Source organism: Balaenoptera physalus (assembly GCF_965194825.1).
Source record: "Balaenoptera physalus genome assembly, chromosome: 1".
Classification (NCBI taxonomy): Eukaryota; Metazoa; Chordata; class Mammalia; order Artiodactyla; family Balaenopteridae; genus Balaenoptera; species Balaenoptera physalus.
The window spans coordinates 115,346,241-115,374,203 of record NC_138882.1 but is presented as its reverse complement, the minus strand read 5'-3'; the positions used below and the strand labels follow the sequence as shown (position 1 = coordinate 115,374,203).

Genomic DNA, 27,963 nt, shown 5'->3' with positions numbered 1-27,963 from the left:
GCATTTTAGCACAGAACCTGGGAGTGGGCCCTTGAAAAATGTTGGATATTGCTGTCATTCACCCAAGGCATCCTGACACCATTAAGTATTCATCTCTACCATAACTTCATAAAGTTGAATAGTATGCCTTTTAAAGTAGAATCTCCTGTTAATTTTGTATGTTTTATTTCAGATTTGATTAAGGTAATGTGATCAAAGACATATTCAAATGATCCCAGATCATTCAAGTTTTAAGTGGCCCTAAATCATAATCTGAATTTTGCTGCTTTTTCCTCTTTGAAAAACTGGCTATTGAAACATAAAGTATTATGTGTCCAAGACTTCAGTCAAGTTACAGAGTATTTTTTTCTTCTTTGTAGCAAAGGAGACAAGTTTCTGACCCTGGTGCTATAAAAAACAAATCTTGGAGAGAAAGTAACAAGAAAGAGTATTGGAGTTATCCCTCTACTAATCAAAAGATGAAATCTGATGGATTAGGAGCGTCTGGACATTCATCAAGTACTAATAGAAATTCTATAAATAAAACTTTGAAGCATGATGATTTAAAGGAAAAGGATGGTACAAAAACCGCATCCAAGAGTACAAAAGAATTAAAAACTGTGGGAAAAAATGTTTCTGGAAAGCCCAAACCTATAATAAAGCCCAAAACAGAAAACGGTGATAATGCAAAGTCAGCAAACATGTCACCTAGACAAGTTGTGGAAAGATCAGCAACAGCAGCAGCAAATGGACAGAAAAATTCAGTAAATGGAAAAGGAGTGAGAAATCAGGAAGGTCAAATTACAGGTGCCAGACCCAAGGTACTCACTGGGAACTTAAACGTGCAAGCCAAAGCAAAGCCTTCGAAGAAAGTGACAGGCAAAGATTCTCCATGCCTCGGGATTGCAGGGCCCTCCAGCAGATCTACAAATTCAAGTATGGAATTACTGACTTCCACTGACTGTCTGGATGAACCAAAAGAAAATGGGTCAATAAAAGAGAAGCCTTCTGGTCATAAACTTTCCCTTTGTGACTCTCCAGGACAGACTGTGAAAAACAGTGTAGAAAGTATCAAAACTTCCACTGTAGGTGGGTTTTAACACTCTAATTTTTAATAGCTCTTGAGGAGCTTTTTAGGAACAGTTAAAGTTCCTAGAAAAAAATGAACCTATGTTTGGACTTTTATTTAGTTTCAAATGCAAAAAGATTTTAGTAACATATATTCATGCAAACTGAGAAAAAACAGTTTTTCTCACCGTAACATTTAATTTTGTATATAGTGTATGACCAGTGAATTTATACATACTTATTACATATTTATTCCTCAATCTCATGGCTCACTCTTCTTAATTTATAGCAGTAAAATCTCGACCTGTTTCAAAAGTTACCAATGGAACTTCCAATAAAAAAAGCATTCATGAACAAGAAACTAATATAAATAACAGGTAAGTCTTCATTCATTGTTTTACCTAGACATTAGCTTTCTCTGGAAGTTAATTATATACTAACTTCTAGCTAAATATTGTTAAAATATCTTTCCTTTGTTAGAAAATTTAGTATATTTACATAATGATATTTTAAAACTTTTCTTATTTATTATGCAAAATGACGATTGATACAAAATGATAGAAGAATAATTCATACTTGTGGCACCTTATTATGCATTGCTTTACCATAGTTGATCTACAGTTTTATAAACTTAAACACTTATGAACCTATGGTTTTTTCTATTTTCAGAAAAGAGATACATTTTTTATTTCTTTGAGAAAAAATATTTTTCTTTTTTTTTGTTTTTTTTTTTTTAAATTGAAGTATAGTTGATTTACAGTGTTGTGAAAAAATACATTTCATGTATGGGTCTTTTAAAAAATTATGTTTTGGAATCTCAGTGTAATACTGAACGCAAATAATTTTTCTTAGTGTGCTAAAGAAGGTCACCAGCAAAGGATACAGTGATCCAGTACCACAGGCAATTTTAAAGAAAAGAGGAAATGGCAATGGATGCGCTACAGCTCAGCAGAGGACAAAGAATGCTGCAGTTAATCTTGCTAAAACTCAAGGTAAAGTTGAAATACTCCCAGGTATTACTTCCTTGTTTAAACTGAATAAGCAGAACTCTGATTCTGGAACTTTAGCAGCAAATAAGCAAAGTATAACGTGGTTTCACTCATTTTACATTCATTTCCTATTTTAGAGATGAGATTTTATTCTTCCATTTTTCAGACAAGTATTTTGGTATTTTGGGGTGTGAGTTTAGTTTTTATTTTCTTTTGTGAAAAAAATAAGGGGGTCACTAGGTTATCTGCATTTCTGGTCCTTCTGTATATTATATCTGTGCTTCTTCAAAGTTTCATTGATAATTATAAGAATTCCATCTGCAAAACCAACACTAAAGAGCTCTTTAAAAAGTAATGGTACAATCTAGAGAGCTGTAATACGTAGGGAGGAAGAATTTTCCCTCTGGGCTCTGTGCTATGCCTGTTGTTTTTCCATATTCTAAGAAAGAGAAGAATACTGATCAGATTGCATAATTTGCTAATATAATAACTGATTTTAAAAATTAATTTGCTTTATGCATTAAGCATTCACATATGTAAGAGCAGTTTGTAAAATGCGAAAACCAATTTTGAGGTAGGTAATGAATTAATACTGAAAGTAAATTTAAAAGTAAGCCAGAGAAAAGTTATTCATGTTCTAGTAACAGCTAAAAAATAAACATTTAAAAAGATTTGATAATTCTGTTTGATAGATTTAAATGCTCAAAATATCATCTCTAGGACTTCAACCATTATAAACAAATGAATTCCCAAAATTAATCCTCTTTCTTTCCAGTTACCAGCTTTAGTTTCAACTGCAGATCTAAGTTAACCCTAATGAGCTACAATAATAATGATCTGGTTATGAGAAATAAATTAGCTTTGTTACTGTTTGAGGAAAAAAATTGCAACAATTTCAACATTTCTATTTTGTGTTTTAGCTTCATTCTCCTTTTCAGCTATGTGGAACAGTCTGTTTTTCCCCCTAGAACTTCAAAGGGAAGAAAGACCCTTACTGCTCTTTTGGCATAAGAAAATCAGATTTTTCTACCCCCATATATTTATGCAAATCCAATTCTGGCATAAGGATCAATGCTCTTTACTTCAGGAGGAGAGATCCTATTTTAATAATTTTACTTAAGATGCTGGAATACTTCCTCTATATTTGTAATAAATTTTTTTTTATCTTATCACGTCACTAACGCCTAATTTGTAATTGTCCGTTTGATCATATGTTACCATTTCATTGTTATCTATTTTATTTCTTCTAAAGGGATTTAAAAACAAATATTGAATTTCACTCACAAACTGGAAGGTATATTTTTGAATTTTCTTTTCTTAGGTTCCCAAGGAGAGTCATCAGATTCAGTAAAATCTTCAGTCTCTTCAAGGCAGTCTGATGAAAATGTGACAAAATTGGACCACAGTGTAACTACAGATAAACAAACACCTAAGAGAAAAATTGTCAAGCAAGGACAAACAACATTGCCTAAGATTAGTGCAAAAATAGTAGCAATGCCTAAAACCCTAAATCAATCTAAGAAAGGTGAAACTTTGAATAATAAAGATTCAAAACAGAAAACACTTCCTGGACAGGTTATATTGAAGACTCAGCCTTCTTCTCTAAGACCTTTAAAAAGTGAACCATCTGTTGTCCAAAAAAGTGTGCTTCATGATGTATGTGATAATAATAACAAAGGCAATGTTTCTGAACAGAAGCCTCATGAACCTCTAATTAATCTCACAGCCGAAATCAGTGATACAGAAGCATTTCAGTCACCATGCATACTTGACCCACAAAAGCCATTAAACAATCAAGAAAAAGAGAAGTTGGTGTTAGAATGCCAAAATATTTCAAATCTGGATAAATTAATTAAACGTGAACTGGAATCAAAACAGATTTGTTCAGATAAAAGTGAAACAAATTTTTCTGGTCACAAAAAAACAGATCAATGCAACACAGCTAAAATACATTGTCATTCTGATGAGAGTGATAATGTAGATCCAAAATTTTATAGCACCACTGCTCTAAAATCAATGATTTCAAATCCGAATGAAAACTCTTTGAACTCTAATCCAGTTTGTGACCTAGACTCAACAAATGTAAAGCAAGTCCATTCAGTGTCAGATAGGGAGAAGCAAGCAGGGAGAAAAGATACAAACAAAAAATTAAACATTAAATGTGTGAAAGATGTTTTACCTTGTGTTCCTGAACAGACAAATGGTACCTTAAATTCTGGTCAAGATGACAGAAAATCTAGAATTCATGTAGAAGAACAGACAATTCCCAATCAGTTTTCTGATGACTCTGCCATGAATGGAGACAAACATGCTACAGTAGACTCAAATACTTCCTCCAAGTGTTTTTTGGAACAAATACCAGGGAAAAATTCTCCTAAAGATATGGAAACAACAGAAACTCCAGAGAGCCATGAAACTCGAGAAGCTCCATTCATGAGTCACTGGAATTTGAGTACCAGTGTTCTGCATCAGAGAGAGAGTCCTGAATCTGACAGTGGCAGTGCTACAACATCCTCTGATGACATAAAGCCTAGATCTGAAGACTACGATGCTGGAGGGTCTCAGGATGATGATGGGTCAAATGACAGGGGTATTTCTAAATGTGGCACTATGCTATGCCATGATTTTCTTGGAAGAAGTAGCAGTGACACCAGTACTCCTGAAGAATTAAAAATATATGATAGTAACTTAAGAATTGAAGTGAAAATGAAAAAGCAAAGTAGTAATGATCTTTTCCAAGTTAATTCGACAAGTGATGATGAGATTCCTAGAAAAAGGCCAGAAATTTGGTCTCGATCTACAATAGTCCACCCTAGGGAAAAAGAAAATATTCCACGAGGCAGTATCCAGTTTGCTCAGGAAGTAGATCAGGTTTCTTCCTCAGCAGATGAAACAGAAGATGAAAGGTCTGAAGCTGAAAATGTTGCAGAAAATTTCTCTACATCTAACCCAGCTCTTCAGCAGTTTCAGGGAATAATTAATTTAGCTTTTGAAGATGCAACTGAAAATGAAAGTCACGAGTTTCGTGCAACTAAAAATTTTAAAAGGTCAGTTTTACTTTCAGTAGATGAATGTGAAGAACTAGGATCTGATGAAGGGGAAGTCCATGCTCCCTTTCAGCCTTCTGTAGATTCTCCTTCACCTTCTGATGTTTTTGATGGCGTTTCTCATGAACATCACGGAAGGGTCTGCTACTCCAGATACTCACAAGGAAGTAAAGGTAGTATTTTAGAATGTAGACAAGAGAAAGGCAATAGTGTATATAAAAACAAAAGCTCTCCCTTGGGTCTTAGTAGCATTGACTCTTCAAGAAAAGATAAACAGAGTGCTTCAGCCACAGAAAAAAAGAGCATAACAGATGTCCTGTCCAGAGGAGGCAGACAGCTTCCTCCAGAAGATAAAAAAGTAAACAGTGGAAGCAATGTGGATAATGACTTTCAGCCACGCAGCAAACTTTCAGATAGTGATATAAAATCTCAAGAAAGACCATGTCATCTGGAACTTCATCAAAGAGACCCCAGTTCTGACATACCAAAGAACAGCTCTACAAAATCTCTGGACTCCTATTGGAGTCAAGTTCTGCCTCCAGAAGGACAAGTGAAAGAGAGCCATTCTGCAGCTACCGAGAAAGCTAATATTGCTTTATCTGCAGGTAATGTACAGATATAGAAATGCTAAATCCATAAGAAAATGAGTTTATAGAATTTTAAAGTTGTAGGTAGCCCTGAATGTTATATTTTAGTTAGATAGAATAATTACTTAAGCAACAGATTCAAATTTTAAATGAAAACTGAAATTTCTTAATAGAATGAAAATAGCTAGTTACTCTTTATTGTTCACTTAAAATCTTAGTGAAAAATTAATATCTAGTAAAAATTTTGGTGGTTTATTAGAGCTAACCTACTAAGAGATTTTACATGAAAGAATAAAGAGAAAAACTTAGTTTGCTATTATTTAGTTATTTATGTCTAATTTAACATAGGAATTATTGACTATTAGAAATTTTATTATACATTGGATATGATTTATGAACTATGCTAATATATATCTAAGAGGGCTGTGCAATAAGTATAGTAATATGTAACTAAAAGCACTGAATTATTTTAACTAGATTAATTATTAAAATTTATATACATTTTACAGAGATTAAGACTTTCAGGATCACTATAATTCTATTCTAAAATTTTCAAGTAAAAAGATAAATTTCCTAAAAGAGATTATATTTAGAAGCAATGATAATATATGAAAAAATCCCAGGTTTATTTCATATGTATAGATGGTTTCCTGTCTAATTGTTTTGTGTGTTTGTCTTCCTTATTATAGTAATTTGAACTATGACCCACATTTAAAATATGCAATAGTGGCTGACTGAGTAGCTACTGTATACCAGAACTAAGAAAAATACTTATCAGTAGTCCCTGTTCAGCAAAATCACAAGAATAGGGAACTCTTTAAAGTTGTACTTTTTTTGTCCTTGCTTGCATCCTCCTTTGCATGTGCAATATATGTCTTTAGATAAAATAAGTCTTTAGATAAAATGTATTTATTCTCCCTTTGAAACTGACTTACCTTAAAAGTCACCATCAAATAACCATGTCTTATTTTCTCTTTAAGTTTCTATTGTAGTGAATTAGATACATGTGCGCGTTCTGTTTATGTTTAAATAATTTCTGTTTTCTGTATCACAAGTTTTCAAATTAAACTGGAGAATTATTGTTAGTTGCCTATGTTGATTTTGCTGCTAAACATTACCTTTGAGTTTTTTTTTTTCAAACATAGAAAAAGAAATGCCTCAGAAATCTTCTCAATTTTGTATAAATGTTATTTTTCCCATTCTCTTTTTTTTTTTGGACAATAACTGTTATGTTGTGTTAATATTGTTCTACAGAACTCTGAGGGGTACCAACATGTGCAGTTTTTACATTGTGTAGTATTATGAATTATTTCAGGAGACATAGATGATTGTGACACAGTGGCACAAATCTACATGTATGACCATCGGCCTTCAAAAACCCTCTCTCCAATATATGAGATGGATGTAACAGAAGCATTTGAGCAGAAAATGGAATCAGAAACACATGTTACAGACATGGATTTTGAAGATGAGCAACACTTTGCAAAACAAGATTGGACACTATTAAAGCAACTGCTCTCTGAAGAGGATTCAAACTTAAATATTACAAATTCTATTCCTGAAGACTTAAATTTAGCACAGTATCTAATCAATCAGACACTACTTTTAGCACGAGACAGCTCAAAACCTCAGGGTAAAGCACATGTTGACACTTTAAACAGATGGAGTGAACTAACATCTCCATTCGATGATTCCTCAGCAAGCATCACCATGGCTAGTTTTTCCTCTGAGGATTGTTCACCCCAAGGGGAATGGACAATTCTGGAACTAGAAACTCAGCATTAAGAGTATGAACACTTTGGAAAATGTTAAACTATGCCACCCCTTTATTTTTTGATGCTTATATTATATCCAAATGATAATTGCATTAGCCTATTAGACTATCCTTAATATTGAGGAAGTCTTTCCAATTTACTGAAGTAAACATAGTTTGTTTATTAATATGATATCACATGTAGAAAAAAGTGTTTTTCTAAAAATCTTGAGCATGTTTTCTATAATTATTAGAGAAATTAGAAAACTTGTAAGGAAACCCTTGCTTTAGTTTTCCTTTCCTAACTGATCATTCATTTACTTGTTTATCATTCAATAATTTAAAATGTGAATGCACAAGTAACACAGTCCCTTTACTTTTTGCTCTGCATATGGTAACCATAATTTAACAATAAAAAAACTTTTTGTGCTTGTGTCAGTTTATGTAGAGTTAATCTGTAACATTCAAACTCAGGTTGGTATGGTTGAGGCTGATAGCTTAATATTAGAAAAAACCTTCGCTTTCCCAACAATTCAGGTCCAGGAAATTGTCAAGTAAATGCATCTCAAATTTCACTGACATTTTTGCTAAAACAGGAGAAGTGGTATTTCCTGTAACTCTTTTTGGGATATATCCGCAGAGAGGCATCTGCCCTTGCTGAAAAAAAGTGGGAAAACTGTCCATCTGTTTTATCTATATAGACTTCCTTTATAGTTAATCACTCTCCATTTTTCATTCCATGGTAGAGATATTTTTGAACTGCACCTGCAGTAATCCTGCACTAAATATTACCTTGAAAATGGGTACATGAGGCAATTGAGTTATAGAGTTAAATTGTGTGCATGTGTGTGCACATACATGTATGTTTGCTTTTTCCATTTGTCTATATGCCCTAGTTCCTTATTTCCTTGATCAGATTGTCTTTCAGTCTGTAATTTTGGTAGAAAGGCAAAGATAAACATCTTTTTTACAAAATTCTACTGGGGAGTGAACACTTGGTTACCTACTTGATAATGGTGGATGTTACCCTTAGGGTGATGGGATTTAGTAGAATTGGCACCTCTCAAAGCTTTGTAACTAACTCATAATTTCTCTAAAATACATCAGAAGTAAGAAAATATTTTGGCTTAGAATTCCTTTTCTAAATTAACAAAGTTTCGGGCAATTCCCTGGTGGTCCAGTGGTTAAGACTCAGCGCTTTCACTGCTGTGGCCCAGGTTCAATCCCTGGTCAGGGAACTAAGATCCTGTAAACCGTGCAGTGCGGCCAAAAATAAAAATAATAAATTCACAAAGTTTTCAACAAATGATCAACATTAGAGAGAACCTGTAACTATATTGGATATCAACAATTATATTAATGCACAATCATTTGGTATTCTTATATAATAACATATTAATGTTAACATTAGCTACTAACCTGTTATACCATACCTTTTTTAACTAGAAGCTCTGCAAGGGACACTCATTCATTCAAACAGTCAAGAAACACATTTGTTCTAGGCACTGAAGTGTGAAGATAAATAAGGTTTGATTCCTGCCACCCAAGAGTTCAGTTTCTAACGAGGAGGGAAAACCATATAAGAAAAAGGTCAAAAACAGTATTATAAGAACTTTGTGTCTTAAAGCTGGATGGGAATTTAGATGTTAGTTTAATCCCTTCAAATTCCCAAGGAGGACTCTGAAGCCCAGAGGAATTTTTAAATTGCCCAAGGCCCCACACTGATTTGTGCATTAGAATCCAGTATTCCTTAATTTCAGTTTGATGTTATTTCTACCACACAACACACTTCATTTGACTTTTATCATAAAATCTGAAAACAAATTCATTCATACATAGTTTGTAGCATAAAGAAATAATATATGATAGAGTCAGAAACAGCACGGATTTCCAAGACAGTGTGTTTTCTTTTTCTCCAAATGTGAAATTGTTTTGTTATTTTTAATAAACTACCTCAGAAGTTCACAAATTTATAATTGAAACTTCATTTCTTTCATGTCACATTTGCAAATAGATAGTAGGGAAGGACTTAAGTCCTTAAGTATGACCTCTTAGGTAATTTCAGGACGTGTGTTTTCTTATCATGCCCTTTTGTGAACAACACATCTACCAGTCTGTTTCCTGCAGGACTCTGGGCTAGTTCTTTATCATTCAACAAACATATACTGAAAAATAACTACTAAAATTTATTTAACACATTAAATGTTAGACACTGTGCTGAGTGCTTTAAATATGCATTAACATCTAATTCTCACAACAGTTCTATGAGATATGTCTTATCTTTATTTTACACATGAGGAGACTGATGTAGCATCCTTACCCTGGATGAGCTACCCTAGTGGAAGAAACTAAGAGAGAAATAACACATTATACTATTGTTTGGTAAGATAACAATTGTATATGGTCAGAGTTGTAATAGCTCAGAGGGAAAAGCTATGAACAGATTGTCAGGAAGAAAAGATTAGAGAAAGCTTCTTAAGGGCAAGTAATATTCAGTGAAGCTTCAGAATTTCTATAAAGCGGCTTGGTGGCTGCAATCTAGTTGGAAGTGTAGGCCAGGCAACTTGACTTGAAGATGAAATTTTATAGGAAGTACTTTGCTTTTCCTTAGATTGTATGTTACAGATCAATAAAAATACAAAACGTTTTTAAAACATGCTTTTATACATAGTTTACCTAAGACTCAAAAACTCCATCCATACAAAAAAATATCTTATTTTTTTAAAATTTGAGTTCTTGGTGGAGGACTGATGAAGATTATGGAGAGAGTCTAAAGCCCCTTTGTACCATCTCTTGGAGCAATCAAGTAATATGCTGGCTTTCAAGGATGAGTAGGAATTTGCTTGGTGATAGGGCATTCTAGACATAGGAGCACCTTAAGGAATGGTGACCAGGATGTGTGTTGAGGATGCAGACAAAGAGTGGTAGAAGATAGGGCTAAAAAGCTGAGTTGGAGTTGGATTCTGGAAGTTATTAAATACTATGCTTAAATGTTTAAATAGTCAAAGCTCTGGATTTGGTAGGCATCATGTCTCTTTCCCTTATCCATTCATTTATTTATTTTTAACTCTCAATGGGCAATCTGTTTGCACGTTCTTGGGGAAATAACCACCAACTGCTCACAATGAGTAGTCATCAAACTTGTTTCTTAAGTTACTAGGTAACATAATCAGGTGTTTCAGAAAGATAACTGTCAGCAGTAAGGAAGATGGCCTGTTTTGGAGAAGCACTCAAATCTCAAGATGCAATTACAATAGTTTTGTCAACCTTAGAAATGGGGAATGGAAGAGGATTTGGTAACAGAGACATTAGGTAGATTGAGATATGGTGGGAGAAGATAGAAAGGAATTTTTTAATTGCTATCAAAAATAACATTTATTCCACACATATGTGAGGGCCTATGATAGTTCTGGGTATTAAAAGATGAATGGCATCGTATCTGTCCTTGAATATCTCAGTTTAGTGAGAGATTGTTAAACAAAACTTTTTAAGTTGTTATGTTGTGTCAAAATAAAGCTCTGTATGAAGTGTAGTCAGTGTACACAGGAGAGAGAAATTATGGAATGATACTTGGATAGGCTCCTTTACTATTTTAGGACTAGTAAGAGTTCACAAGACAAAGGAAGAGGCGTATTCGGCAGAAAAAGAGTTTAGAGGCAGTGGGGAATTCTTGTTCCATATGGCTGAAGAGTAGAAGGGAATGGATGGGGAGGGCAAGAGATGAAGTTGGACAGGGACATATAGTACAGAGAGGAGCATGATCAGATTTGCATTTTAGAATGATCACTCTGGAAGCAGTATATACAATTGAGTAGAGCAGGGTTCAAGGCAGGTAGACTAGTGATGAGTGTTAAAATAATAAAAGGCTTGAACTAGGGCAATGGCTGTGGAGATAGAAAGAGTGGCCATATTAGATTGAAGATGTGGATTGGAGAAACATTGATTTTGGGTGAGAGGAGGGAGTCATCTTAGAAGACTCAGGATTCTGACTGAAGTGCCTGGGTTGTGGATGATGTCATTAGCCAAAAATTGAAGCAAGCTCAGGAGTGGGGATGAGTTTAGTTTAGGACATACTGAGTTTGTGATGCCTGTGGGACATTCAAGAGGCTGAGGACAAAATACTGTGGAATAGTCAGAAAAAGAAAAGCCGGAGAAGGAGACTGAAAAGGAATATCAGAAGTAAGAGAACTAGGAGGCCAAAGATAAGAGGAGACAGTGGTGAATGTATAATCACCACTAATCAGAGAAGGGCAAATCAAGGCTGAGATTCTACTTTAACCTATCAAAGTGGCAAGGATTTTTAAGTTTGTAAAAAAAATTCAACGTTAGCAAGAGAATGGTAAGTTTGGGTTCCTTGTATGTTGCTGTAGGAGTGTAAATTACCTTTGCAGAAAGTAATTAGGCAATCTATGTCAAGAATGTTTATAACTTTATATCCTTAAACTAGTCCTTTCCCCTCTTGGGATCTGCCATTGAGAAATAAGAAGAATCTGAGACAAAGATTTGTCTACAAAAATGTTTGTCAGAGAGCTAGATACATAAGTGAAAACTGAAAACTAGCTAAATGTCAACAGTAGCAGAAAGGCTAAATTATGGTACATCTATATAACACATTATGAAATGATTAAAATTGTTTTCAAAAAATCTATTTCATGTCAAGAGAAGATACTTATAAGAAAAAAACCCAGAATATTAATTTATAAATATAACATCCAATTTTCTATACTTATAAGTACATAGAAAAAGAGACTTGAAGGAAATAAGTATGTATTAATAGTGGTTATGGTTAAGTGGTGATTATTATTTTTACCTTTTAACTCATATTTTCCATGTTTTCTACAAGGCACAGAAAAATATGTTTGTTTTTAGGTAAGTAAACAGTTAATAAGTAACAGTTACTAAACCGCTGTTTGGTAAGTAAACAGAGGTTAACAGTGCCAAATGCTGTTTTAAATGTCAAGGTTCACACTTAGACTAGTACATTGGATTTGGACATTAGGACTTTATTGGTAGTTTTTGTCAATTGGTGTTTTCTTTAGAGTAGTAGTAAGGACAGAAACTAGACTACAGTGGGTTGAAAGGTGAACAGGAAGTAAAGAAGTAGAACTTTTTCTTTTAAGGAGCCTGACTGAAAAAGAGACAGTGGTAGCTTGAAGTTACTGTTGTTTTTAAGATAAAAGTAACTTTAGCACTTTGAAAATAAGAGGTTGGGAATAATCAATGAATCAGGGGCCATCAAGGAAGAGGCAGGAGAAGGTGGGATCAAGCACAAAGAATACTAACTGATACAGGGCATTTCAAGGAACTTCAGGTGTTTAAAGCACTAAATGCCTGTGGAACAGTAGTGGAAGATAAAGCTGGAAAAGTTCAGGAAGGCCAGGACATGAAGAACCTGTAAGCCATGCCAAGGACTGGGGGAAAGCCATTTAGGCAAACATATTAAATATTTTAAATATACTAAATCAAAGGTAAACATATTATAGGACTGTTTTTTGTTTGTTTGTTTTTGGGGTTTTTTTGGCCTTGCCGTGCAGCCTGTGGGATCTTATTACCTGAGCAGGGATCGAACCTGCACCCACTGCATTGGAAGCATGTAGTCTTAACCACTAGACCATCAGGGAAGTCCAGGACTGTTTTATTAAGATTATTCTAGCTGCATAGTGTGGAAAAATATCTTAGAAAGAGAAGAGACTGGAAGAAAGAAGACCTGTAAAGGGGTCATTGGAATAATTAAGGAGAAAAAGAGACCCAAACTAAGGAAAAAATGGCAAAGATAGAAATAAGAGGATGGATTTGAGAGAAAATTAGGAGGTAGAATGAACAAGATGTGGTTACCAACTGAGTATGAAGACTTGGAAGAAGGGATAAAGGTGATTCCTCTTCATACCCCAGAATTCTAACAGGTAAAAAATGGAAGGCTGATGCTTTGTAGTTGAAAAAAAGATAATTTTCAATTTGGACATGTCACATTTGAGATGCAGTTGAGACAACCAAGGTATATAATATGTCTTTCAAAATTCAGAAACCCAACAAACTATGATCTTTCCACTCCCCACTCCATGTACTGCTAGTTTTGTTTTTTTGGTTTTTTTTTTTTTTTTGGTGGGGGGGAGTACGGGGGTGGGAACTTGGTTTGTCTCAATTTAGCAATTTATTGCAGGAGCTATTTTGGGATTGGAATTATCTACATACTCTCCTCCAGTGATATGTATATTATTTATACTATAAATTCCTATATTAAGACTACTTTGAATCCAGCTAGTTAGATATGAGAGGTATACGTTTCTATCATGTTAATATTGCATGAGTTACTTTCAGTGTTTGTGATTCATCTTACACACAGTGGTTTCTTAATTACTTCCAAATTTAGCCAGTATTATCACAAGAATTTTAATTCTAATCTGAGAATTTCAATTCTATTCTGATTCTGTATTTTATGATAACATTATCCCAATCAATTAAATAATACATTTCCAAATCAGGAAGATATTAGGAAAAAATACTTCCACAGCAAAAAATACAGTATTTTTCCCTAAAAGAGTTTTCACATAAAATGTTCTGAAGCTTACCACTTTTTATTCAATTTATGGTCAACTTTAGTCTGACAAGAGAGCTAGATAAAAAAATTAAAATAGAAATATACCTGCATTTAAACAATTACATGCTTAGGGAAGAAGATGTCTAACACTCTTACAAAATTGTCCTTTTACTTAGATCCAAACTCTCAAAACATGCATAATCTACTTTTAAAGTCAAGAAAGTAAATAGAATACTTTCCTACAGTTTTCTGATCTGGATAAATTATAGAGAACAACACAAATTCAAGAAGTTAGAAAAATAACATTAAATTGAATCCAAAGAAAGTAGAAGAAAGGGATTAATACAGGCAATAGTGGAACTTAATTAGAAGTCAGAAAAAGAATAAAACTGATAAATCTAAGGGCTGATTCTTAAAAACAAAACAACCCACACACTAGCGTAATGGAGAGAAAAGCATAAGTACACAATATTAGACAGAAAAAAACAACAGAAATTAATAAGGTAGTATTTTATGCAACTACATACAAATACAGTAGAAAACCTGGATGAAATTAATAACTTCTAGAGATATACAAATTACCAAAACAGGCTCAAAAAAAGACAGAAAATCTACACAGAATTTTAGCCTTGGAAGAAACTGAGAAAGCATTCAAGATCTATCATTTTGGCATATTGGAGAAAGGAGAAAGCTTCCAGATGCAATTTAAGAATTGCATAAAAGAGAAAATTATGGAATAATATCACATAATTATCAATGCAAAATTCCTAAAAGATCCAGAAATGTATTAAAATAATAATATGTGGCAATTTATTTAAGGAATGCAAGGCAATTTAAGGTTGGGAAACCTATTCATATACTACATCCATATTAGTAGGTCAAATATAGAAAAATTATCTCTGTAGATACCAAAATTTAACTGAAACAATGATGCCAAAGAGTACTATAAGAAAAGGTGTGATTATTTACAATTGCCAAGATATGGAAGTAACCTAATTGTCCATCAACAGATGAATGGATAAAGAAGATGCAGTGTGTATATATATAAATACACACACACACACACACACACACACACACACACACACACAGTGGAATATTATTCAGCCATAAAAAAGAATGAAACTTTGCCATTTGCAACAACGTGGATGGACTTGGAGGGCATTATACTAAGTGAAATAAGTCAAACAGAGAAAGACAAATACTGTATGTTATCACTTATTTGTGGAATCTAAAAAATACAACAAACTAGTGAACATAAAAAAGAAGCAGACTCACAGATATAGAAAACAAACTAGTGGGGGAGGGGCCAGATAGGGGAAAAGGATTAAGAGGTACAAACTATTATGTATAAAATAAGCTACAAAGATATATTGTACAACACAGGGAATATAGCCAATATTCTATAATAACTATAAATGGAGTATAACATTTAAAAATTGTGAATCACTATTTTGTACACCTGTAACATATAATATTGTGCATCAACTATACTTCAATAAAAAGAAAAAAGAAAAAAAAAAGAAAACGTGTAATACTTTAATATAATCCTGCAGTAAGAAAGCACATGAAACCCCAAAAAAACACATGGAACTCCAAAACATAAAACATAAAATATAAGATTGTTAATTTGGTCATTTAAATTTTAGAATGAGTATATGCCCCAAATATCATAAAAAGAATGAAGAGGCAAAAGATAAACTGGGGGGAAATTTTTTTCTTTTTAGCAAAAACTAAAATGCAAATGGCTGGTAAACAACCAAAAGATGTCTAACTAGACTCAAAGAAGCATAGAAAAAGAACCATAAAAGAGTTTTTGAAAATATGAATACATTTAATAAGTAATAAATTTGATAAGTGAGACTATTATAAGTAAATAAATGACTATCCACTAAACATTTTAATTACTTAGGAACTACGAATGAAAACTAATTAGATGCTTTGCCAACATAAAAAATTATTGGAATTAATTAGATTCAACTAAGCAATTGAAATATATTAAGGTAGAGAAACAATTCCAAGTATTATTATACTATACAAGTTTAAATTATTGGTCAAGTCAGTTACCTTGCTTGGAATTCAATTTCACTTCTAATTCTGAAAATCAAGCTAAAATTCTGGGCAGGTTACATTAAAATCAATACAAGAACAGTGTGAGGGTTGACTGTACTTTTCATAGTCAATGAGATAAGAAAATCTAAAAACTCCTGAGGAAATGAAAACATTTTGAGCTGTCATGTGCATCACAAATGCCGGAGTCAGTTTATATTACCACACAGATTTATTTACAGCATGTCAGTGTCAAACAGCTATTACTGCCATCACAAATCCTTATTTGCTGCTTTTTAATTTTTTAATTTTTTTAGAAGCAGGAAATAAGTCATCTTATAAGATCATTGTTTAATTCATTCTCCCATAAATTTTTTCTTAAAAATTACTGTTCATTTTAAAATTTATTTGAACATAATGTTGACTTGACATCTTAGAAACAACAATTCAGTCAGGAGACTCTAAAGTTAGTAATACTACTACTAAATGAAGAAAAATATTACATAGGTAAGAATTCTTAGGGGAAAAAAATTGAGTTTTCTCAAGCACTTTTTTTGGAAAGATATGACTGGTTACCTGACTCATCCATGGGAATGATGCTTCATTTGTGTATGAAAATAAGCTAATTTTCATGTTTCAGTTCCCTTTATTTTAGTCACCAATAATATGATATTAATTTTGATTGACTGTTTACCCTAAGTGAAAAGTTGAAGTATATATAGTTTCTTTCTTTAAGTAATTTGTATTCTAGAAGCTTTATAATAAGAAAAAAGTAAGAAAGCAAACTAGGAATCATTTACAGAGAGATGACAATGATTTATATTCTTCATATATAAATACCTCATATATCAATCAGAAGAATGCTAACAGCCCAGTAGAAACCTAGGCAAAAAGTAAAAACAAAATTAACAAAATTAGAAAGAGAAATGGTCAATAAAAATACAGTGAATGATATAATGTTTTATATACTAGTTAGTAAAGAGGTAAAAAACAAAATATGTTCATTATTTAATTGTAAAGATAAAATCATGAAACCTAATGTCTAGAGTACAGTGAGACTGGCACTGCATTCATATATGTTAGTGTAAGTATAAACCAGTGCAAACTTTCTGGAAAGCATTTTGGCAATAGGAATAAGGGTCTTAAAAATCTTCATAATTGTTGAATCAGTGATCTCACTTTTAGAAATGTAATGAATAATCAGAAATGGTTAAAAATAAGCACATGTATATAATATTTTAATGTCCTAAAACATAGTAATGAATAAGTTATTTTGATATGTTGGGATATTAAGCTACTTTATTAAATATCATGTTTGATAAGAATATTTGGAGAGGTCCCTGGTGGTGCAGTGGTTAAGAATCTGCCTGCCAATGCAGGGGACACGGGTTTGAGCCCTGGTCCGGGAAGATCCCACATGCCACGGAGCAACTAAGCCCATGCGCCACAACTACTGAGCCTGCGCTCTAGAGCCCACAAGCCACAACTACTGAGCCTGCAAGCCACAACTACTGAGCCTATGAGCCACAGCTACTGAAGCTGGAGTGCCTAGAGCCCGTGCTCTGCAACAAGAGAAACCACCACAATGAGAAGCCCACGCACCACAACGAAGAGTAGACCCCACTCACAAGTAGAGAAAGCCCGCGTGCAGCAACAAAGACCCAACACAGCCAAAAATAAATAAATAAATATGTGTGTATATATATATATATATATATATATATATATATAAAAGAATCCTCCTGCCAATCCAGGGAACTTGTATTTGAGCCCTGGTCTGGGAAGATCCCACATGCCATGGAGCAACTAAGCCCGTGAGCCCCAACTACTGAGCCTGTGCTCTGCAGCCCACTAGCCACAACTACTGAGCCCACGCACCTAGAGCCTGTGCTCCGCAACAGGAGAAGCCACCATAATAAGAAGCCTGCACACCACAACGAAGAGTAGCCCCACTCGCCACAACTGGAGAAAGCCCATGTGCAGCAATGAAGACCCAACACAGCCAAAAATAAATAAATATTTTTAAAAATTAACTAAAAAAAAAAATTTTGATGATTTGGGGAATGCTCACAATAAAATGAAGGAGTTAGATATTAATATGTATGTATATGTAATACAATATATTAATGATAAACACTTTAGTCTTATGTGTCAATGTGGGTGGGCTCTGGTACCCAGTTATTTAGTCAAACATTAATCTAGATGTTGCTGTGAAGGTATTTTGTAGGTGTATATAACCTCTACAACCACTTGACATTAAGTAGAGATTATCCTTGATAATGTGAGTGGACCTCATCCAATCAGTTTAAGGCCTTAAGAGCACAAACTGAGGCTCCCTGAAGAAGAAATTCTGCCTCAAGATTGAAACATCAACTTCTGCCTGAATTCCAGCCTGCCCTACAAATTTCAGACTTGCCAGCCCCCATAATCCTGTGGACCAATTCCTTAAAATAAATCTCTTAATATATATGTCCTATTGGTTCTGTTTCTCTGGACATCCTGACTGGTATAACTGCTAATATCCCACCCTAAATTCTGGTCTTCTCCTTTTCCTTCTCAACAGAATCCTGAATTTTATAGCAGGGCACTTGGCTACTCAGAATGAAAACTACATTTCCCTGCCCTTCTTGCAGTTAGCTGTAACCATGTGACTAGGTTCTGACCAATGAGGTATAAATGAAAGTGTTGAGTGATACTTCCTGAAAGTTTCTCTATAGAGGATGGGGATTTCTTCTCTTCTTTCCTAGATCAAGCTGCCTGAAGCACAAATGCGTTCTTTTTTTTTTTTGAATATGGAACTCTTCACAAATTTGCATGTCATCCTTGCACAGGGGCCATGCTAATCTTCTCTGTATCACTGCAATTTTAGTATATGTGCTGCTGAAGTGAGCATGCACAAATGTGTTCTATCAGCCCTCTTTTGTACCATGAGGATGAGGGCCACACCCTAGAGATGGCAGAGTGGTAACCCACGTACCTGAATACCTCATGAAACCACTATACCAACCCTGGACTACCTATCTCAGGACTGCTATTACATGAGGGAAGAGAACTTTGTATGTTAAACTTAGTATTTCAGACTACTGTTGATTTGGATTTTCTCTTACATGCAGCCAAACACAAACCTAATTGGTGCACTACATATGAATACGTTACTAAAAAGAAATACCTAACACATTGGTAGTAGTTAGCTCTGGATTTTAGAATTTGTTGTTGATGTTATATTTACTATTCTTTGTTTTTTATATTAAATATATATTAATTACTCATATAATAAATTTTTAATAAAAATACTGAAAATAATAGGAATTATTTTTCCTAACAATTTTTGTAATGATTGTAGACATTGTAAGTGAAACATAAAAGATGGGTCTCATTGTGTCTTTAAAAGATAGATGATAGCCTTTAATATGATCATTAAAATGTTTTTGAACACAAAACAAGTCAAATGAGTTTAAAAGCACAGAATTAGGAAAAGGACCCATTTATTTCTGTTATTTTCATCAAAGTTATGCATACAGTTTAAACAGTGAAATAGTTCTGCAAGCTTTAGTAAAAAACAAACATCAGTCCCCTGCCTGGCTCCACCTACCCCAATCCCACTTCCTACAGCAACCACTTTCAAGTCTCTAAGCTATTTCTTGTTTGCTTCTATTTCCCTAAATAACATGAACTCCCTGTGACATAATCTGTCACAAATTAACTTTTCAGCTTTAGATATTATCTATTGTCATCTCGCTCTGAAAAATGAGAATTTGATTCTCATTTACCGACACCCATTACCCAACACTGTTGTATAATAATTTTAGTTGTATCATAATTTAGAGTTTACATTATTATAATCATGAAAAAACTACTTACTGCTAAGTAAGTTAGTAAGTAACATGATTACTTTTCCTTCCATTCAGTTTTTCTTCCCCCTGAAGTTATAACTGTAGTTTTTTAAATTGAAGTATCATTGATTTATAATATTGTATTAATTTCAGATGTACAACACAGTGATCCAATATTTTTATAGGTTATACTCCATTTAAAGTTATTATAAAATATTGGCTGTATTCCCTATGTTGTACAATATATCCTTGTAGCTTATGTATTTTATACATAGTATTTCGTACCTCTTAATCTCCTACCCCTATCTTGTCCCTCCCCCCTTACCTCTCCCCACTGGTAACCACTAGTTTGTTCTCTACATAAGTCTGTTTCTGTTTTGTTATATTCATTCATTTCACTTTTTAGATTCCACATATAAATGATAACATACACTATTTGTCTTTCCCTGTCTGACTTATTTCAGTAAGCATAATACCCTCTGGGGTATTATGGGTCCATCCGTGTTGTTGCAAATGGCAACATTTCATTCTTTTTTATGGCTGAGTAATATTCCATTGTATGTATACACCACATCTTCTTTACCCATTCATCTGATGATGGACACTTAGGTTGCTTCTATGTCTTGGCTATTGTAAATAATGCTGCTATGAATATGGGGGTGCATATATCTTTTCTAATTAGTGTTTTTGTTTTCTTCAGATAAATACCCAGGAGTAGAATTGTTGTATCATATGGTAGTTCTTTTTTCACTTTTTTGTGGAATCTCCATACTATTTTCCACAGGGGCTACACCAATTTACATTCCCACCAACAAGGATTCCCTTTTCTCTACATCCTCACCAACACTTGTTATTTGTTGTCTCTTTGATAACAGCCATTCTGACAGGTGTGAGATGATATCATTGCACTTTGAATTTTCATTTCTCTAATGGTTAGTGATGTTGAGCATCTTTTCATGTGCCTGTTGCCCATCTGTATGTCTTCTTGGGAAAATGTCTATTCAGATACTCTGACCATAATTTTACTTCCAAATTTTGAATATATTGTTTCCAGTGTTGCTGTTGTTGAGAAGTCTGAGGCTATTCTGGTTCTTGATTCTTTATAAGTAGTCTGGAGAATTTTAGGATTCTCTCTTTGTTCTCAGAGTTGTAAAATAGTATGAACCTGTGCTCAATGTGGGTGTATTTTCACCCATTGTCCTAAGCATTTGGCAGGCCTTTTCAGTTTGGAAACTCACATCCCTCAGTTCTAGAAAAATTTCCTAAATTAGCTAAAAATTTCTTCCTCCCTCTAGTTTCTCTGTTTGTATTTTTGGAACTCCTATTATTTAGACATGAGACCATTAATACCTATTCCTTCATACTAATCTCTTTGTCTTTGTCCTTTACTTCTTGAGGTATTTCCTCAATTTTATCTCCCAATCTTTCCATTCAGCTTTTCATTTTTCATTATTGCTATTATATTTTCTATTTTGTTCTTTGAAATTTCTCTTCTTAATAGTATTTTGTTCTTGTTCCTTTGATGCAATGTTTCCCCTATCGATCTGAGGATATATATTTTTTTAAGTTTTACTCTCTGAACAGCGAATTTCCCCAAATTTGCTTTTTTTCTATATGTTTGTTTTAGTCTCTATTTTTTACATTAGAGGAATTCGTGGGCTGTTTGCTCATACTTTAGGGACTCAAAAGCTTTTTTGAAAACTCTGTGTGAGTGAGTGGGACTTGCTGCTGACAGTGGGCCTCTCTGCAGGGTCAGCTGATGGGGCTCAATTTTTGTGAAACACCAGTGTCAGTATCTTGAGGTCTTTTCACCCGACCTGGTTCAGTGCTTCATAGAGCAATCTTCCTATTGCTTGCCTGGAGGAAATGACCTTGATACCAATATTCTAGGATGTGACTGTGGAAAGATCGCTGAGGGTCTCACTTTCCATGTGTAACTGTTCTCTTATCCTCCTATTTTCAGCAAACTCCACTTCCAACTGCACTTGCAGTCCCCCAGTCAGAGACCCTCATGTTACCCTCTTCAGAGAAAGAACCTCCAGTTCTGCTGAGGTGAGAGACATGGAATCACCTGGCCATGAGGGCATCTTGGGTTCTGAGTGCTTCTTAAACAGACTTTCGACAATTCTTCTGAATGTTAGTCACACCTCTGGTACACCAGAACCTCTGGAACAAATTCCTAAGCCTTTGGGAGTTCTGAGTTACTTTTTGACTTTTCCCATTGCTGGCTTAGGCTTTAGCTTTCTTGAATTTATTAGATTAGTTATCACTCCTTTTGCTTACAGCTTCCCAAACGTGGTTACCATCTCCTCTACCATTCTGTTTTGTCTTTGCTAATGTACATTTTTATTTTTATTTAAATATCTTCAACATCATTTATAAGATTTAAATTTATTAATTTTGTCATTTTGTCTAGATTTTTATGGTTTTTGCTTCTTTCTTGTTTTTTGTCTTTTTTCTCTATAAATCAGATTTTATTTACTTTTCTCTAGTTTTTGAAAAGTCAGTATTCTATTTTTAATTCTCCAAACAGTTAACCCTATTTTCCCTAAAACATTCTTTAACTTATATTTCTCCAATTCACAAGAATCAAATGTGTAATTCCATCTTTTGGGTTTCCCCTATTTAAGATAAGGAATTAGCATACCTCTCCATCACTCTCCTCTGTTATGTCCTTTCTTACGTCTTTCTCTGTTATTGAGATATTTTGAATGTTTGGATCCAGATTATCATTCATAATTTTTACATATCTTCTCTAGAGTAATTTTGACTGTTTTAACCTGGCTCCCCACAAAACAGATCCTAAGGCAAAGCTTGTGGAACTAATGCTTTGTTGGAGGGTTCAGTCCCAGGGAAGCAACAGTGAGGGAAAAAGTAAAACAAGGAAGGAAGTAAACAGAAGGTGGTAAGTTGTGCTCAGCTTCATGAGAAACAGCTCGTTTCTTGGTCACACAGGACATCTTTGGAGAAGCCAAGGGAAGTTCTGGATTTTGGAACAATCGGGAGGAAGAAGAGTGAACAACTTATGTGCTCAGTCCTATCTCTTTCCTCCCATTTCTCAAAATATGCTCGATAGGAGTTAACTACCCCACACTTCTAGATTGTGACATGGGCCCCTACTGGCAGCTACTGGAGAATCCAGAGCCTATGTGGATTCCATTGAGCCATACAGCTTCCACTGTAGCATGTATGACAGAGGCCATGCCAAAGCTGGCCTTTTAATACCTGCCTGGGAAGGCTGAGCCAGATGGTGATGTCAGGAGACAAAATACAGTTGGAGCAATCAAGACTTATTATTGAAGGAAAGGCAAGAGCCTTTGACAAGGTTGCTTGGGCTGGGAAGCAGAGCAAGTGCTGAGCCATAGAGGACAAGAAATGGAAAGGATCTGAAGACTTGTGTAAATGAGTGCATTACATTTGTGTTTATCTTCTGTGGCCATATTTATAGTTCTTTAGATTTATGTCTTCATTTAACTCATTTAGTGCTTATTGCCAGTCCTTCTTATCTCTCAGTCGACAGAAAAATAGCTTGTAGTAATTATCTCCTGTAATTTGGTGTGGCAACAGAGAAGTGCAAGGCTAACATGATTTTTTCTTCTTTCTAGGCTACATCTTTTATTTCCTTCATGGATGTCTGGACTACTTCTTCCATAGCACTGTAATTTAAAAACAGTGTCAGGGGGGCTTCCCTGGTGGCGGAGTGGTTAAGAATCCGCCTGCCAATGCAGGAGACACGGGTTTGAGCCCTGGGCCAGGAAGATCCCACATGCTGTGGAGCAACTAAGCCCGTGCACCACAACTGCTGAACCTGTGCTCTGGAGCCCCTGAGCCACAACTACTGAAGCCCGCAGGCCTAGAGCCCATGCTCCACAACAAGAGAAGCCACCGCAGTGAGAAGCTGTGTACCAGAAGGAAGAGTGTCCCCCGCTCGATGCAACTAGAGAAAGCCCGCATGCAGCAAGGAAGACCCAACACAGCCAAAAATAAATAAATAAAATAAATAAATTTATTGAAAAGTTAAAACCGGGGCCAGCCATGTCTAAATGTAGGTCTTTGTCATTTATTTTTGCCAAAAACATGGCTATTCCTTTGTCTGCATCTATGGCTTTTTTCTCATCAAGAAAGTGTTCTTCCCATCAAACATTTGATTTTTCTCCCATTTGTTTTGGTTTCTTCTTCATGAATACCTATTACCTTTTCTCGCCTTTATCTGTATCACCTACCTCTGACCTTTCTCTCTTCATCCTGGAGTGTCTCAAATAATCCTCATTATGTATTCAATATTCCTCCAGAATCAAGTTTTTCTTTATTGCAAATGTGGATATTTTAATTCTGTGGTTGTATAATTTTTGTATCATTCCAGTCCTCCTTTACTTCATTTGTAACATTCTACTGACTTTCCACTCAGCCTGTTATCTTACATCTTTCTTCTCATACTTTGGATGCATGTCTATAGAACATGCATGGCTTTTTGTATTCTAAGGTTGCAAGTAGTCTCTTAAAGTTTTCTTTTGGATCATGCTTTTCCTTTGAGTCTTTATGATGCCATTTCCTTTCCCTTGCTCTGAAATATTCTGTCATAGGCTCCATGTTGACTTTTTTCTCTACTCATAAGTAAGAGTCCTTAGACTTAGTGTTTATCAGCAGACAAAATGTGTATATTTCCCTTGGTCCTATTCCCTACCCACTTGTATGTATGCCATTTCTTATTTCAATTTTCATGTCTACTAGGCATTCACCTACTGCTGTTTTGCTCTACTGGCTTTTCCTACCCCACTGTTTGATCATCTGTTACTCTGAAATGATGGAGCACATGAAAAACTACAATATTCTCAGTCTGCACTGCTCTTAGGTTCATCCTCTCTCTGCTCCTACCTACAATGCTATACTAGATTGGGACATTTCTCAACATGCAGTCCACTCCCTCTTTCCTGCCCAGCTGTTTTCTTGGAGCTCATCTCTGTGGATGTAGAACACCAGGACAAGGTAATGGAGGTAAAGGGAGGAAGAGAGAAAGGTGATTAATACAATTCTGGCTGCCTCAAAAAGTGGTGAATTCCAGGTAAAGTGATAACCACAAAATTTCTACTTGGTGTAGGCCCTTGATCTGAGGCAGAGTGCAAAGAGATAGATACTATGTATCTTTTATCCTTTTTTCAGAAAGTGTCTGAATTATATGATGAAACTTGACTAGGCCTTGAAGGGAAGCCTAGGCAGGAATTTCTTTAACCAGCTCAATATTAAATTTAGGGATTTTTGGAGGCCCTGAACCAAGATGGCAGAGTAGAAGGACGTGCTCTCACTCCCTCTTGTGAGAACACCAGAATCACAACTAGCTGCTGGACAATCATCGACAGGAAGACACTGGAACTCACCAAAAAAGATACCCCACAACCAAAGACAAAGGAGAAGCCACAATGAGATGTTAAGAGGGGCACAATCACGATAAAATCAAATCCCATAACTGCTGGGTGGGTGACTCACAGACTAGAGAACACTTATACCACAGAAGTCCACCCACTGGAGTGAAGGTTCTGAGCCCCACGTCAGGCTTCCCAACCTGGGGGTCCAGCAATGGGAGGAGGAATTCCTAGAGAATCAGACTTTGAAGGCTAGTGGGATTTGATTGCAGGACTTCGACAGGACTGGGGGAAACAGAGACTCCACTCCTGGAAGGCACACACAAAGTAGTGTGCACATCAGGACCCAGGGGATGGAGCAGTGACCCCAGGGGAGACTGAACCAGACCTACCTGCTAGTGTTGGAGAGTCTCCTGCACAGGTGGGGGGTGGCTGTGGCTCACCGTGGGGACAAGGACACTGGCAGCAGAAGTTCTGAGAAGTACTCCTTGGAGTGAGCCATCCTAGAGTCTGCCATTAGCCCCAATAAAGAGCCCAGGTAGGCTCCAGTGTTGGGTTGCCTCAGGCCAAACAACCAAGAGGGAGGGAACCCTGCCCCACACATCAGCAGTCAAGTGGATTAAAGTTTTACCAAGCTCTGCCCACCAGAGAAACAGTCAGCTCTACCCACAACCAGTCCCCCATCAGGAAACTTGCACAAGCCTCTTAGATAGCCTCATCCACCAGAGGGCAGAAAGCAGAAGCAAGAAGAACAACAATCCTGCAGCCTGTGGAACAAAAACCACATTCACAGAAAGATAGACAAGATGAAAAGGCAGAGGGCTATGTACCAGATGAAGGAACAAGATAAAACCCCAGAAAAACAACTAGATGAAGTGGAGATAGGCAACCTTCCAGAAAAAGAATTCAGAATAATGATGATAGTGAAGATGATCCAGGACCTAGGAAAAAGAATGGAGGCAAAGATTGAGAAGATGCAAGAAATATTTAACAAAGACCTAGAAGAATTAAAGAACAAACAAAAAGAGATGAACAATACAATAACTGAAATGAAAACCACACTAGAAGGAATCAGTAGCAGAATAACTGAGGCAGAAGAACTGATAAGTGACCTGGAACACAGAATGGTGGAATTCACTGCTGCGGAACAGAATAAAGAAAAAAGAATGAAAAGAAATGAAGACAGCCTAAGGGACCTCTGGGACAACATTAAACACAACAGCATTCACATTATAGGGGTCCCAGAAGGAGAAGAGAGAGAGAAAGGACCAGAGAAAATATTTGAAGAGATTATAGTCGAAAACTTCCCTAACATGGGAAAGGAAATAGCCAGAGAGTCCCATACAGGATAAACCCAAGGAGAAACACGCTGAGACACATAGTAATCAAATTGGCAAAAATTAAAGACAAAGAAAAATTATTGAAAGCAGCAAGGGAAAAACGACAAATAACATACAAGGGAACTCCCATAAGGTTAACAGCTGATTTCTCAGCAGAAACTCTACAAGCCAGAAGGGAGTGGCATGATATACTTAAAGTGATGAAAGGGAAGAACCTACAACCAAGATTACTCTACCCAGCAAGGATCTCATTCATATTCGATGGGGAAATCAAAAGCTTTACAGAAAAGCAAAAGCTAAGAGAATTCAGCACCACCAAACCAGCTCTACAACAAATGCTAAAGGAACTTCTCTAAGTGGGAAACACAAGAGAAGAAAAGGACCTACAAAAACAAACCCAAAACAATTAGGAAAATGGTCATAGGAACATACATATCGATAATTACCTTAAACGTGAATGGATTAAATGTTCCAACCAGAAGACACAGGCTTGCTGAATGGATACAAAAAACAAGACCCATCTATATGCTGTCTACAAGAGACCCACTTCAGACCTAGGGACACATACAGACTGAAAGTGAGGGGATGGAAAAAGATATTCCATGCAAATGGAAATTAAAAGAAAGCTGGAGTAGCAATACTCATATCAGATAAAATAGACTTTAAAATAAAGAATGTTACAAGAGACAAGGAAGGACACTACATAATGATCAAGGGATCAATCCAAGAAGATACAACAATTCTAAATACATATGCTCCCAACATAGGAGCACCTCAATACATAAGGCAAGGGCTAACAGCTATAAAAGAGGAAATTGACAGTAACACAGTAATAGTGGGGGACTTTAACACCTCACTTACACCAATGGACAGATCATCAAAAATGAAAATAAATAAGGAAACAGAAGCTTTAAATGACACAATAGACCAGATAGATTTCATTGATATTTATAGGACATTCCACCCAAAAACAGCATGTTACACTTTCTTCTCAAGTGCGCATGGAACATTCTCCAGGATAGATCACATCTTGGGTCACAAATGAAGCCTCAGTAAATTTAAGAAAAATGAAATCATATCAAGCATCTTTTCTGACCACAACACTATGAGATTAGAAATGAATTACATGGAAAAAAATGTAAAAAACACAAACACAGGGAGGCTAAACAATACGTTACTAAATAACCAAGAGATCACTGAAGAAATCAAAGAGGAAATGAAAAAATACCTAGAGACAAATGACAATGAAAACACGATGATCCAAAACCTATGGGATGCAGCAAAAGCAGTTCTAAGAGGGAAGTTTATAGCTATACAAGCCTACCTCAAGAAACAAGAAAAATCTCAAGAAAACAATCTAACCTTACACCTAAAGGACCTAGAGAAAGAATAACAAACAAAACCCAAAGTTAGCAGAAGG

The 27,963-nt window shown here is 35.3% G+C and overlaps 1 protein-coding gene across 4 annotated transcripts in view; it reads left to right on the top strand.

Annotated features, from left to right (window-relative positions):
- Positions 1 to 7,861, top strand: part of BTBD8 (BTB domain containing 8) — a 93,907-nt gene extending 86,046 nt beyond the window's left edge. For 2 of the 4 annotated variants that reach the window (XM_082476227.1, XM_082476226.1), the window contains exons 14-18: positions 360 to 1,068; positions 1,337 to 1,424; positions 1,900 to 2,039; positions 3,358 to 5,688; positions 6,986 to 7,861. In XM_082476227.1, the coding sequence (XP_082332353.1) occupies positions 360 to 1,068; positions 1,337 to 1,424; positions 1,900 to 2,039; positions 3,358 to 5,688; positions 6,986 to 7,455 (3,738 nt within the window). In that variant the 3' untranslated portion in view covers positions 7,456 to 7,861. Of the gene's footprint in view, positions 1 to 359; positions 1,069 to 1,336; positions 1,425 to 1,899; positions 2,040 to 3,357; positions 5,689 to 6,924 lie in introns of all 4 variants that reach the window. The other 2 variants (XM_082476228.1, XM_082476229.1) reach the window with 2 other exon arrangements.
- Positions 7,862 to 27,963: the final 20,102 nt, after the last annotated feature.